This window comes from Gallus gallus, chromosome 4 (assembly GCF_016699485.2).
Source record: "Gallus gallus isolate bGalGal1 chromosome 4, bGalGal1.mat.broiler.GRCg7b, whole genome shotgun sequence".
Lineage (NCBI taxonomy): Eukaryota > Metazoa > Chordata > Aves > Galliformes > Phasianidae > Gallus > Gallus gallus.
Window position 1 is genome coordinate 60,352,512 of NC_052535.1, and position 13,128 is coordinate 60,365,639.

Here is a 13,128-nt window from a genome sequence, read left to right on the forward strand (position 1 = left end):
AGCACATTGAGTGACCTGTGCTGATGTGTGTCCTCAGCAAAAGGCTTCAGAGTATCTAGAAGCTGGCCAGGGAGAGCTTGCGAAGGTGTGATTCAAAACAGGGCACAGCTTTGAAATGACATCTCATAGAAACGAGACAAATCAGATGAGTGATTAGAGTTACAACCTGCTTTTTTCCTGGTGTTTTTTGGTACACAGTACAGCCACTCTGGCTGGTGCTGTGAAGGAGCTGTCTCTGGAGCAGAGCACAGGAAAGGCTGCAGCAGGAACTCAGCAGAAGCGCTGCTTTGCTTTGCAGAGTCGCTCGTGTCCCTCAGCACGTTTTTCCTTCAGCAAGAAAGACACCTTTGGCCACTGCTGCAAATCCTGGGCTGTTGGTCACTGGCCTAAGCCCTGAGTCATTTTTCTGTTTGAAAATGAAAACAAGAAAAACCTACAGACTGGGGAGGGGGGAACCCCCGAGGGAAAATGTGCCCGGGTGGCGGAGGGCTGTGGAAATTCTGGAGGAAGGCTTTGACAGGAAGAGATGTCGGTGTGCTGAATAATTCAAAACACTGAAAAAAACAACCAACCAGTGAAGAATCTGAGTATTTCAAACAAGTTCTGAGACATTTCTTTCGTGATACAAAGTTTTTATTTGCTGGACTAGTAGTTAAGTCATACTCAGGACCAGCAAAATCCATCCTGATTCTCCTTTTGTGATTGAAGGGTTACGCACAGCTCTCTTCTGACTCAGTTTGTGTGTGTGTGTGTGTGTGTGTGTTAGCATTCATTTTAAGTGTCAGCCATGACTTCTAATAGTCAAATATACAGCCAAATCCTAGGATTTGTATCATTCATTTGAGAATACAGTGACAATGCTAATCTGTTGTTTTGTTTCAGTGTCCTTCATTTGTCAATTATCCACCTTCATAGAGAACTGGTTAAAAACCTCTTGGAAGTGATGCCAGATATGAATTATAACAACATTATCAACATGAGAAATGACCTTTACCAGGTATGCTGTTGTGGTGGTGTAACTGATGGAGATCATTCAGCCAGCAAAAACTCTTCTCCTTACTGTCTTACTTTCCTTCTATTCATCGGAATGAGCCCAGATCACGTAGTAAGGCAAACTGGTTTAGAATTTCACAGGCAGAGGAACACAGTGACATGCTGTAAGGTGGTGGAAAAACAAGGGCATGTTCTCCCTCTATTAATTCCTTACTGCCTCGATGTTAAGAGAAACGTCTCTGTTTGTTTATCATAGAACAGCCCCAAAATACTGAATTCTGAATTCTTCAGTTTGTATTTTCATGATTTGGCTCTTCTGTTATTAAACCAGAGATCTGGATTAGTGCGCCAACTCTGGGCTCTTTCAAACATTTAATGCAGGATAACTCAGGATTGTGAGTGGGTTGCTGAGGAAGCTTGTACCAACTGCGTCTTTCTGTAGCCTAGTAGGTCTTCATGCCCGTTGTATGTATGAGCACCAAGGTTTTTCTTCTACCCAGTAGGGAAGTAACTGTTAGCAGCCCAGCACAATTCTATCCTCAGCTTATCTGCAGCAGTCTGAGCTTTTTCTGCTGCAACTTAGATGGGCTTTAAAAAGAGCTGTAGAAACTTGCCAGTACAGGCAGCTCTTTTCAACCATGCACACCATTCCGCTGTCCTAAAGGTACACAGCTGGACATCACACAGCAGCACTTCTGAGATTTGTGCCATTTCTTTCTGTTCAGCTCCAATCTGTAAATGGTAAAGCCAGGACTTCATTCTGTGCAGATAATCTCAGAGGTTTATTGTGACTTCTTTGTACTCTTTCATGTTTCATTTTTGTGTTCACATAAAGGAAGTTTGAAATGTGGAAGGTGATGAAAGCAAGAAGATTCTGAATTGAATTTTGTATGCCTTCTGTTAACAGAAATAGGAAGCAAAGCTGTGCTCCATACAAGAAATAAATCTCTAACTACCAGAACTTCTTCAGCTGTTCTACCTTCCACTAAAACCTTAAGCTGGTGATGGGAGGAAATGCAGGTTTAGTGTAAGGTTTTCCTTCTGTACAGATAGATACTCTGAAAGATTAATTATGCTTTGTCATATAAATTCAAGTAATTAATTGCAAATACGTTGGTGATTCCACTGACTAACGCAAGCTGATTGTGCAGAGCTGAAATTAGTTCCTTTTTTAACAGTTGTGTAAATATAAAAATCATGTTATGGAGATGGAATCTTCTGCATCTTTCATATTATCTTAGTTTTAGGAATACAATTTCCTAAACCACTGCAGTGCCTCACTGTTAAATACGTACTAAATATGTACTTAAATCCGTGAAGCTTCTTACTGGCAAGGATGCAGTATACAGTTGATCTCTGGAAATGCTTGAAATCCCAGCCTGAGAGCCTCAGTGCTGCAGGCATCTTTGTGCAAAAATGGGAATCGTGCAAACAGTGTCAGCTGGATGATGTTGTGTGATCTGAACTTTGTCAAACAGAACAGCAAGTTTTTCTGCTTTTTTGTATGTAGTTGTTTTGATGGATAAGGAAATCCTAAACCTGTGGCTGGGAACTTGCTTTTTAGGAGCAAAATTAGAGTATGGTTCAGTTGCAGAGGCAGAGCTGAAGAAGCTCTAGAAAGTGGGTGTGCTCCTTCTGTGGTAGGAGCTTGGCTGGGGGCAGCTGTACAGGGTTACTGCATCTGGGAGTACTGGGATTCTCTCATTTCCCAAGTCCAGGTTAGACCCCAGTCCACAGAGTAGACAATGTCTTCCTTCCTCCTCAAGTCTGACTGCTGACCCCAGTGAGGTGGCTTTTATTTCCAGTACGTAAAAACCCTATCTGTATTATACAGCAGAAGAAAATGTACTCGTACACAAGTTTTTCACCTGTGTCAGCTTTAAAGTGGAGCAGCACAGTAGATGCTTTTATTGGCTTAGCAGATTTCTATAAAGGCGTGTAGTTGCCTACTATCTTCACAGCTCAATTCTGTCACTTCCAGACCCCGTTGCACCTGGCAGTAATCACAAAGCAGGCAGAGGTGGTAGAAGACCTGCTGAAGGCTGGAGCAAATGTCAACCTTTTGGATCGCCATGGTAATTCTGTCTTGCACTTAGCTGCTGCTGAAGGAGATGACAAGATTCTGAGTCTGCTCCTCAAGCATCAGAAGGCATCTTCAATGATCGACCTTTCCAATGGTGAAGGTAGGAACGGTAGTGCCTGTACTTTACACTTTCTTACCTCCTAGCCAAGCACCCCACCATTTCTGAGAACCCAGTCTTCCTATACAGATACAGAACTTGGAAGTTGCATCTTTCCATGGTTTGCACATTATATCCTTGGCTTTTATACGCATGCAGTCAGATAAGAGAACATAGACGCATAGGTTTTGTGGTTATACAGAACGTAGAGATTGATAATGTCCATTTACACAGTATGGATTTGAACTTTTTGATCTTCAGCATCACAGAAATTCAAGAACTGTGTTCCTCTTGAGATGCCCCATAGAGCCACTGTTTAAAAAAAAAATTCCATTTGAAAATATTTCCTCCTCTCTAGTGAATGGAAATCCCCTCAAAAGTCATTTCTGGACCAGTGTCAAGTATCACATCTGGAACTCTGGGACCACAGAGTATTAAAGCTTATAAAATACCCATGGAGACCCAACTCTCCCGCTTCTCAATGGCACAGGTCAATTGAATTTAGTACTCTTGCACTAGACGTAGATAGTAAATACCTGACCTAAAAATGTCCTTATGTGATTTTAAAACCTGTGTTATGTTCCTCAGAGAGGGTTGATTCTTATTATTTGTAAATAGAAAGCTTTATGATTCTCTTTTTGAGCCACTGCAGTTAATGTTGAAGTGATGGGGCTGTCTGACTTTAAAGGAGCATTAGTTGTTCTCCAGGATGTTTCAAGAACATTCCAGAGCGAGCTCTTTATTCTTCCCTTCTGTTCAGCAGTGCAATTTGCTGATGTTTTTTTCATGCATGGTTTTGAGTCACTGTCAGTAACACAAATAGTTCCAACTTACGCACGAAGAACATTTTAATTAACACCATTTTTGGTGCATAGACAGGCAAAGGTGCTCAGATAACTACAGTAACTCTCAGTCATTTTCCAGCCTCTCAGAGATGCGGCTGCTTAAGAAGTCATTGCTGTGACATTTCTGTGTTTTTCAAATGTTAATGTATACAAATGGCTTTCGTGTAGGTCTCAGTGCAATTCACATGGTGGTGACCGCCAATAGCTTGTCCTGTCTGAAACTACTGATTGCTGCTGGAGTTAATGTCAATGCTCAGGAACAAAAATCTGGACGAACAGCATTGCATTTAGCTGTTGAACAAGAGAACGTCCCCTTGGCGGGCTGCCTTTTGCTTGAGGTGAGGGCAGAATTTCTTTTTCCCTGCTCTTCCCAGAGACCTATTATCAAGACTTTTAAAACATGTCCGTCTTCAGGAAATGAAGTAGCGTTTCTCTTTATTGACTCGATTACTTTAACTGGTATAATGGGAAAATTATCGCTAATGTTATTTATTTGCTGTTAGTCATTCAGCACTGCTGATGAACCTTTTGTAAGCTGAGAAATTTAGTCTGTGACCCTGACCTGACTGCCTGTGCTGTGCTTCATTTGCACTGAGTAATCCCAGCAGCCAATGAAGCTACTCACCATCAAGTTGCCGATCTGGTGTGGTGGAATGCGTATGCAGATGTGCAGAGAGATAGCTGTGTATATCTGTAAATATTTGTCTCATCTCTCCCACCTTGATCTTAGCACTCTTAATTGCGCACACCCACAGCTACCTGCGGTAGCTCCCCTGGGCATGGGGTACAGATGTGCTCAGAGCCCGTCTGCTCTGCTGAAGGGCAGCAGGAGGGCGGCTTTCAGTGCACAGCAAATGCTGCGGGTAATCTGATAATAGAACTATTATCTGATTTGTATTATGGGATGCAAAGTGGCTTTTGAGTTTTATCTACCTGACCTATTTGGGTTCAGACAGCATGCCTCCTGCTGTAGCACTGCAGTGCACAACCACCGTCTGTTCTCGCGTGTCTACAGTTGTAGTCACTTTCCGATTCATTCTTTTCAGACAGTGATTGGAATTTTTGTGCAAACAGGCACGGAGTGGTGCTGCTTGCAGAGTAGCAAGGTTTATGCAGACACAAGTATCTATGCAACGGTACCGTATACATGAATAGCATTTTTCTTCTCTTTCAATACTTAGGGTGATGCAGATGTGGACAGCACTACGTACGATGGCACAACGCCTCTTCACATAGCAGCTGGAAGGGGCTTCACAAAACTGGCAGCAGTTCTCAAAGCAGCAGGTATTCAATCAAATAGTTGTTGCAGTGTTCTCTTTAACTGTGCCAATTCAGGTTAGGGGGCTGCAAAAAGAAGTCTGAACTTCTTAATGAGCAGAAGATACCAGATGTTAAAGCACAAAGGCTTGTTTCTCCTCGGGAAAGTCCTCCTTCCAGGGGCTCTGCTACTCTTTAGCACCATCTAATGGCTAAAAAAAGCAAAGCAAAACTGCGTTAGTAAAAATAGTTCCCAAGCATTCTTGGAAGTTTTGGGGTATTTGTAGATATTTTTTAATATCTGAAGCAGACAAAAGACCCGGTTTTATAGTTGGGAGGAGGGTTGGACTCCTTTAAAGGCAAAGAAACTGAGGATGCTTCTCCCCAGTTTTGTATCATGACAGTAAAGTTAGTTTTGATTATGGATTAGAATGTTTTTTTCAGTTGTGTTTAAACCCTTAACACCTGAATTTCTCTTTAGAAACATAAATCCAAGCGTCCCACTGCTCTGGCTGTGTCCTTGGTCTTTTAGTAACACTCGTGCTTTCTCTGACACTACAAAAGGGAAGCCCTGCACCAGAGCTTCATCACATCTCTGTGCTCTGTGTGAGCCAAGAATGGAACTGGAAGTCAGTTTATATATTCAGACTCTTTCTTTGGGCCTTAACACTCTGCTTGTCATTTTTTCCCCATCTGTATAATGGATGAACACACGGGGACGTTATGACATTTAACTTCAGTTTATTTAAAAAAAAACAACCCATGATTTTCTGAGTTAGAACATCTATTTTAAGTTTTGAATTGCAAGCCTTCTAATTTAGCTTTTTAAACAATGCTTTTCCACGGCACAATGTAAAACAGCTTAAAAGCCTTTCCTTAGAAATTTCTTGCACACTTATTTTCCAGGCGCAGATCCTCACGTTGAGAACTTTGAGCCGCTCTTTGATGTAGAAGAAGATGTGAAAGATGATGATGATGATGATGAAGGAATCGTACCGGGAACAACACCACTGGATATGGCAGCCAACTGGGAGGTTCGTGCTCTGTTGTCTCTTAGTATTAAAAAAAAAAAAGCATAGTTTTCTCAGCCAATTTGTTTCATTTCATTGTTATTTAAATGGCGACAAACTTCTACAGCACCTAAAGTGACATCAAAAACAAACTTAGTGAGCCATAAGAAACAGTGAAGTAGTATTGAAAGAAAGCTCCTCTTAGTAGCCTACTTCTGTTGAGCAGGATTGAACAGGCATTTCTTCAAGGTAGTTGCACTGGGGTTGTCAATATGGAAAAGAATCCAGCAGACTGAGCAGCATGTGCTTAAGGTGCACGTTCAGGGTCTACAGAGTCAGGGTGAGACACTGTGTAATACGTTTCTTTGCTGCATGGTCTTTAAAACTGCAGACTGGGTGATATGTAGTGAAAATAGACGTTTGTGTCTTACCTAAACTTTGGTTAGATTACACGGTTTGAGCATCAGTATCCACGTACATGCAGCTGGCGTGATGTGAGCATATAAGTAGCCAGCATCTCTGATCATATGGAGCTAGGGTGGGCAGTGCTACTGAAAAGGTGAAAATCTAGCCCAGGCTTTGCTTGAAATTACTTGCTTGAAATATTGTAGAGAGCTGCTAACTCCCCACTTAACTACTGGTACAGCCCCTTATTTACTGCACAGGCTGCTTCTGTATTCTGACAGTAATTGCCAGATGACAGAGCTTAAGAGCAAGGGAGATTAACTTAGATTTATCCCTCAAGGTAGATGCAGGTTTTCTGTGATTAAAAAAAAGGCCCATTTACAGATTTACAGCACTGTATAAACAATACTACTGCAACTTGTCAAAATAATGGACAAATAACCAGGTTTTTGCTAAATACTAAATTGAATGTATTCTCTTAGGTGTATGACATATTAAATGGCAAACCCTACATAGCAGCAGCGGCAGTTTCAGAGGATTTACTGTCACAAGGTAATGTCTGTAAAGAGGACCTGGCAACATCCCCTTGGTAATGAACAGCTGAGTACTGAAAGTATGCTTGCAGAAGAATTTGCCCTGCAGCAGCTTGTAAGGGAGGTGGGGAGGGAGAAGAGGTACTCACTACCACTGCAATCTTAGAATGAGCAAGAATCTGTTAGGAAGCATGGCACGAGGACCCAAGTTTGTACATTTTCAATATTACAGCAATATTTTAGTAAATACCAATGGATGCTAAAATAGATACTTTTAAATTTGGCTTTGCTTCTGCTTAGAAATGAACTGGTGTGTGACTCGTGTAAATAACAGATGTATTTTTCCATTCCCCAGGCCCTCTGAGAGAGCTGAATGAAAGCTCCAAGCAGCAGCTTTACAAGCTATTGGAAACGCCTGATCCAAGCAAGAACTGGTCTACTCTAGCAGAAAAGCTGGGTCTTGGCATTCTTAATAATGCCTTCAGGTTGAGCCCTTCACCCTCAAAAACTCTGCTGGATAACTATAAGGTAATATGGCTGTAACAAGTTATAAAGAACACGCAGACATGCACTGAATGTTGTACTGCACCGTGATACACTGCAGCTTTGATTTTAGCCAGGGTGAAGCTGAACATCTGCTGTCTTCTCTCTTAGATTTCTGGAGGTACAGTTCAAGAGCTGATCGCTGCTTTGACACAGATGGATCACACAGAAGCTATTGAAGTAATTCAGAAAGCACTATCTAGCTCACAAAGGCAGTCTCACCAGGAGGACAACACAATAGAAGCTTTTCCTTCATTATCACCAACCAGTTTTGCAAAGGAAGAGACAGGTAAAATTAACAGCACAACATCAAGTGCTTTTAAAACATTTTAGTTCTCCCTCCTCACTCTCAAAAGTATGTTTGTACATATTACCTCTTTAGACTATTCTTAAAGGGGAAAGGAATTTCTGCTGCTTTGCAACATGAATGTCATTTGTTTGAAAACAGATGTTTAGAAAAACACCACTCGGCTCTGTAATACACCACTGACTGTTCTATTCACTTCTCTCTTCTCACTGACTTCACTATTCTCACTAACTCTGATACAGTTCTCTTGCAATCGGGTGCTTATTTTGTGAAGCTTACACAGATGACAGCTTTGTATTTCAGTCTCAGTTTAATAACTGGATGAAAATTGTTCAAGACAAACACCTGAGAAATCAGCAAGTGAAATAACATGAGAGTTTTAGGAGCCTCATCCTGGAGCTGCATACTTGCACAGTCCATGCATCTGAGATGCAGAGAACTTTTTTGCCCTGCTGCTGCCACACTGAGGCAGAGTCCTGACTCCAACGCAGTGACAATATCTCACTCAAACACAGCCTGCAGTTGATCTCTGACAGCAGCGCATCAGCTCACCTGCTCTGCTCATCTGAAAACATTCAGCCTATGCTGACAGCACAGCCTTTTCCAATAGCAGTAGCTAAAGCTACAGTTATTTTCTCACACAAGAGTTGTAACCTATTGGTTTGTATTCCTCTGGCCTTTCAGGATGTCGCTGAAGTAAAACTAATTGATTTCCCTTCTCTCTCTCTCAGGTGAACTTTACAATCACAAATTTCAAGACCCTGAAAGCACGTGTGACAGCGGCGTAGAGACCTCCTTCCGCAAACTGAGCTTTACTTATTCAGACTCTCTGAACAGCAAGTCATCCATAACGCTTAGCAAGATGACCCTGGGCTACGGCCAGGAAAGCTCAGTGCAAAGCAGTTATATACCTAACTAGGTAACTTCAATTAGCAATATATGCAGTTACAGGAACAACCCTGACATTTAGAATTACTTTGGTATTGTCACAGCTGGAGGGAAGTAAATTCACAACCAGAAATGCATTGGAGGAACCACACACAAACCTGAACCAGTGGCGACTCCTCAACCTCACTTCCTTACTCAAGTACTGTTCATTTGTAAGCCTCGACTGAGAACCAGGGCTCCACATGAATACAAAGGACTGGACACTGCAGGACTGACGGAGCTCACCTGGTTTGTGAGGATTTTCTTTTATAGATGAAAGTCACTCCTTGTTAGTGTGTAATATCAGCTCACTTAATTCAAAGAGGTAAAGCACACAGCAATCAAAGGATGGTTTCTGGCTGTTCCCTTCAGAAGTTTTGCAGTACGGTTGTCTGGAAAAAGCTCCTAAAATCGCTGGCAAAGAAAAACAGTGACTTTAACTGCAACAGTGACAACTCTGGAAGACAAAAGAATCCTAAAAAAAAGAATCTTGTATATTTCAAATAATGTATTTAAACATATCTTTGGTGACTCTTATGAAAAAAAAATCAAGTTTTGCATTTCCTACTTGTAAATAGTTTTTTATATCAATTCCTTTTAAAAAAATGTGTGCTTTTTAAAAGCTTATTTTTATTTTACTTTTATAATAAAAACTCAAAATGAAATCTTGTCTATGCTTGCTGTGATTTTTACATAACTTCCAAGTGCAGTTACTTACAGGAGATTCAGTACTGAGTTCTGAACAGCTATCAGGTTTAATTATAACAATGCAGAGTGCTGTCAGGTCAGTTACCTACCCAGAGCCAGCTTTCTTGGCACAAAGGTGAGCTTTTGACACACTGATGATTCTTGGCTCACCTCAGTCTTCAGTAACGTGGATACGGTTCTTGGGAAAGGAGATACTATAAATAAGACAAAATACTCCCATTCATTACAGCAAACACTGTACAGCAAACACTTTTAAGTCTTGATCAGTGGAAAATCTTTTGAAGTAACTTCACATTAATTCCAGAGAAACAGGATACAAAATGGTAAAAATACACTTGGGTCCGTATTTTCTTAAGCGCTTCATGACCAAATGCTGCCTAACAGCTCATCATCAGATTAGCCATCACGCAACGCATAGGAGAGATGTCCGAGGCCCCTTATATTCAAGTGACTTAAGTGGCAGGCTGGCATCTTTTCTTGTGGTTTCTTTGCAGCAACAGAAGCTTCAGACCTTTTTTTTTGTTTGGTTGGCTGGTTAGCAGTAGAAAATTACGAAAGTAGCCTCACTAACTCAAAGAGGAACACTAAAATTCTGGAGTCAGGTCTTAACCTTTCCCATCTGCTTTAAACTTCAGCATCTTAAGCACGCGTTACAGGCACGGCCCACAGTTTGGCAGAAGCAGGTAGGAGTAGGAGGCAGAACCCGGCAGTGGGGCACCACATGTGTCAGGCTGCCTAGTGGGAGAGGTATTTGTATCTTTTTTTTATATAGTTCTAAACAAGCAGAGTAAATTTAGTGGAGAGCTCCATGTTTACCTTGGCATAATTCAAATAAAATGCTCATGCACACAGCTGTGCTCTTTCTGCCTTACCTTTTTTCTTATTAGCAGGTGATCATCCTCTGCAGGGCACACAGCCTTGTTCTTCTGGCACATGGAAGGAGGCAGGCACCACGCTGAAGGGGAAGTGCCCAAGCACACTGCTGCCTCCATGCAGGTAGCAGGAAGAAGCAAGCACAGAGGAAGCATGGTCTACAAGAGAAAAGTATAAGCAATGCATACAAGTCTCAACAGAAACATTTTGAGTAGCTGTATTCTTCTTAACAGGTAACCACTAAGAGAGATTTATACATCTCATTAGCTCACCTTAGACACAGATTTATTCTCATGTCACCTTATGCGAGAAAGGAGTGCTATTCCTGTTCCCCAGGTGTGACAGGTCAAACAAATGAGAGAACCCAGAAGCTCACTGCTTGAGAGCTCCTGTGCATAACTGGGTTATGGAGAAACCTCGTCCCACCCAGCACAGAGAAGACTTGACCACACCAACACAGGGTAGTAACAAGGACTAATCATTGCTGACTCATATTTTCCTTCAGTACAGTTCCAGGCTTGCAGCACAGGGTATTGTCCCTATTCTACTCCATGTTACCCCTGAAGAAACAAAAATCAAGACGCTGTTATTAACTAAAGTTCTGAAAAGCTACGTTTATGTTTGTTCTAAACGTGTACAGGAGCAGCCAAAACAGAATTTCTGGAGTTACTTTTAACTTATCCCCAGCAGAACCTTCAGGAAAACTGCTCCAGCAATCTGCCAAGCTCCTGTTTACTCCAAGCATTACTGCATTACTGTGCAAGAAGCCTGGAGTGCACAGCTGTTAGCGAATAGAACAGCAAGGCTGGAGGAAGGGCCAAAATGCATATACCAACAACTTCAGGCATCTCAAGATGCTTGCACTGTGGGCTTGTCCCTCTGAGTGCCAGTCACACTTCCTGTTCCTTTGGCAGAGATTCATCTAGAAATACCTCCAAAGATATTTAATTAAACTTCCCTCTCCCACCCCCCCAGTCTATAGACAGGTGTAACCTTTAGATACTTTCAGTCAAGTTTACTACTGAATTATAAATCACAGCAAGAATCTAAATCTGAAATACACCTAATCTGCACTTGCAGTAATTGGGATCTGCTGCACTGTTTTGCTACTGTACCACGTTAACAGACACCAGAAATAGGGAACAGAGCAAAAATATGGTGTGACAACAGAACACTACAGATCTTCTCTGTTTGACATAAAGAAGACTATTTAGAAAGTTCAACTGACCTTGTTTTTAAAGTGTCTGCCATGGCTGTGAGTTTCCAGTGACTTTTGTTTACCAGCCTATAGTGGTGTATGAAATGCCTTTTCTCCCTTTCCTGGGCTGGTGAAGTGCTGTTTTCCTAGAATTAAGGAAAAAAGCAACCTTCCCTCCCTTGAGGTGACAAGGAACAGTGGTGAGTATTCATAAGCTCGAGACGCAACATGCCAATACTTACAGCTTCCAGCTCTTCTGGAGCACACAATTCTCTTAAAGCAGAGCGGTCTTGCAGTGACTGCCACAGGTTTCATCCAAACTTTTGCAGGATTCAAAAGATTCCTACAACTACAAGCGAAAGACAGCACAAGTTAATTCCAGGAGATGCTTTTCTGTATCCGGGGTTGTGAAGCAATGTGATGCCCTGCTCAGAGCTAGGCTGCAGCGCGTACATTATCCAAAGCCCTGACTTCAATGAGTCAGTGGGGAAACCAACTGTAAAAAGTTTTCCATCATCCATTTAGCCATGCTACTTTCACAACACAGAACTGTGCAAGCAGATCTGTGGGTTTCATTATATACTGCGAATACTTGCGACTGACTTACTGTCAGTTAGCCTGTGGCCTGCAGCAGCCACATACAATAGCCTTTTCTCAGTGTTGACAGAGATGAAACCAAGAAATAGTTAAGGTTCTGCATTTTTCACTTGAGACTTGTTTCTCTATCCCTAAATACACCGAACGGGGACTTTCATTTCACTATCCTCTGACATCTGATTGAAAAGGACAACTATGTTAACCCAATTCCTTGACTGGAACTTGCCCTTAAACCTTGAAACAACAAGGTCCTGGTTTACTCAACTTCTCCCTCAGCAGGTAAGAAAAGAAAACAAAGACTCCAGCAACGTAAAGGCTGGCTCATAAGCTACAAGCCCCAACTGTTCCTTTCTGAGAACAAGAAACCCGCTTTCCTGTTCCCTTGCAACTGATGGTGCTATAGGTCAGTGAAGTGACTCTGTTATACACTTCCAAAGACAGAAGTGGTACTGACAGAAATAGAAGTGCTAAAGAAAGATGTGCCTCTAAAGCAGACAAATTGTTCAGGCCCTGGGAGCTATGCAAGCAACAGGTAACGCAGACTGACAAAGAGCTACGTATTTGGAGAGCAATTCTAGGTACACACCTCTTGAAAACCAGAGATATAAAACCCAGAAAAGCTTCCAAAAATGGCTGGTAGTAAACTTACACACACACACACACACACACACACACAGAGTAAATAAATAAATAGATAAATAAATTGAAAAAGAAGAAAAAGCCTTCCTTGTGTGGCAGAAAGTATCAACAAA

The 13,128-nt window shown here is 41.8% G+C and overlaps 2 protein-coding genes across 31 annotated transcripts in view; one reads left to right on the plus strand and one right to left on the minus strand.

The window, feature by feature from the left end:
* Positions 1–9,665, plus strand: part of NFKB1 (nuclear factor kappa B subunit 1) — a 57,566-nt gene extending 47,901 nt beyond the window's left edge. For 7 of the 8 annotated variants that reach the window (NM_001396395.1, NM_001396396.1, XM_046939919.1 and 4 more), the window contains 9 exons: positions 883–997; positions 2,975–3,176; positions 4,187–4,356; positions 5,200–5,302; positions 6,182–6,309; positions 7,173–7,242; positions 7,579–7,751; positions 7,878–8,055; positions 8,805–9,665. In NM_001396395.1, coding sequence (NP_001383324.1) covers positions 883–997; positions 2,975–3,176; positions 4,187–4,356; positions 5,200–5,302; positions 6,182–6,309; positions 7,173–7,242; positions 7,579–7,751; positions 7,878–8,055; positions 8,805–8,992 — 1,327 coding nt within the window. In that variant the 3' untranslated portion in view covers positions 8,993–9,665. The other variant, XM_046939920.1, reaches the window with a different exon arrangement.
* The window catches only part of MANBA (mannosidase beta), a 72,240-nt gene continuing 65,111 nt past the window's right edge, over positions 6,000–13,128 (minus strand). For 5 of the 23 annotated variants that reach the window (XM_046940856.1, XM_040699900.2, XM_040699899.2 and 2 more), the window contains 4 exons: positions 10,581–12,128; positions 9,798–9,902; positions 9,247–9,414; positions 6,000–6,327 (listed from right to left, as the gene is read on the minus strand). The gene's annotated coding sequence lies outside the window, so the exon portion shown is untranslated. Of the gene's footprint in view, positions 6,416–9,246; positions 9,415–9,793; positions 9,903–10,580; positions 12,129–13,128 lie in introns of all 23 variants that reach the window. The other 18 variants (XM_040699887.2, XM_040699896.2, XM_040699894.2 and 15 more) reach the window with 18 other exon arrangements.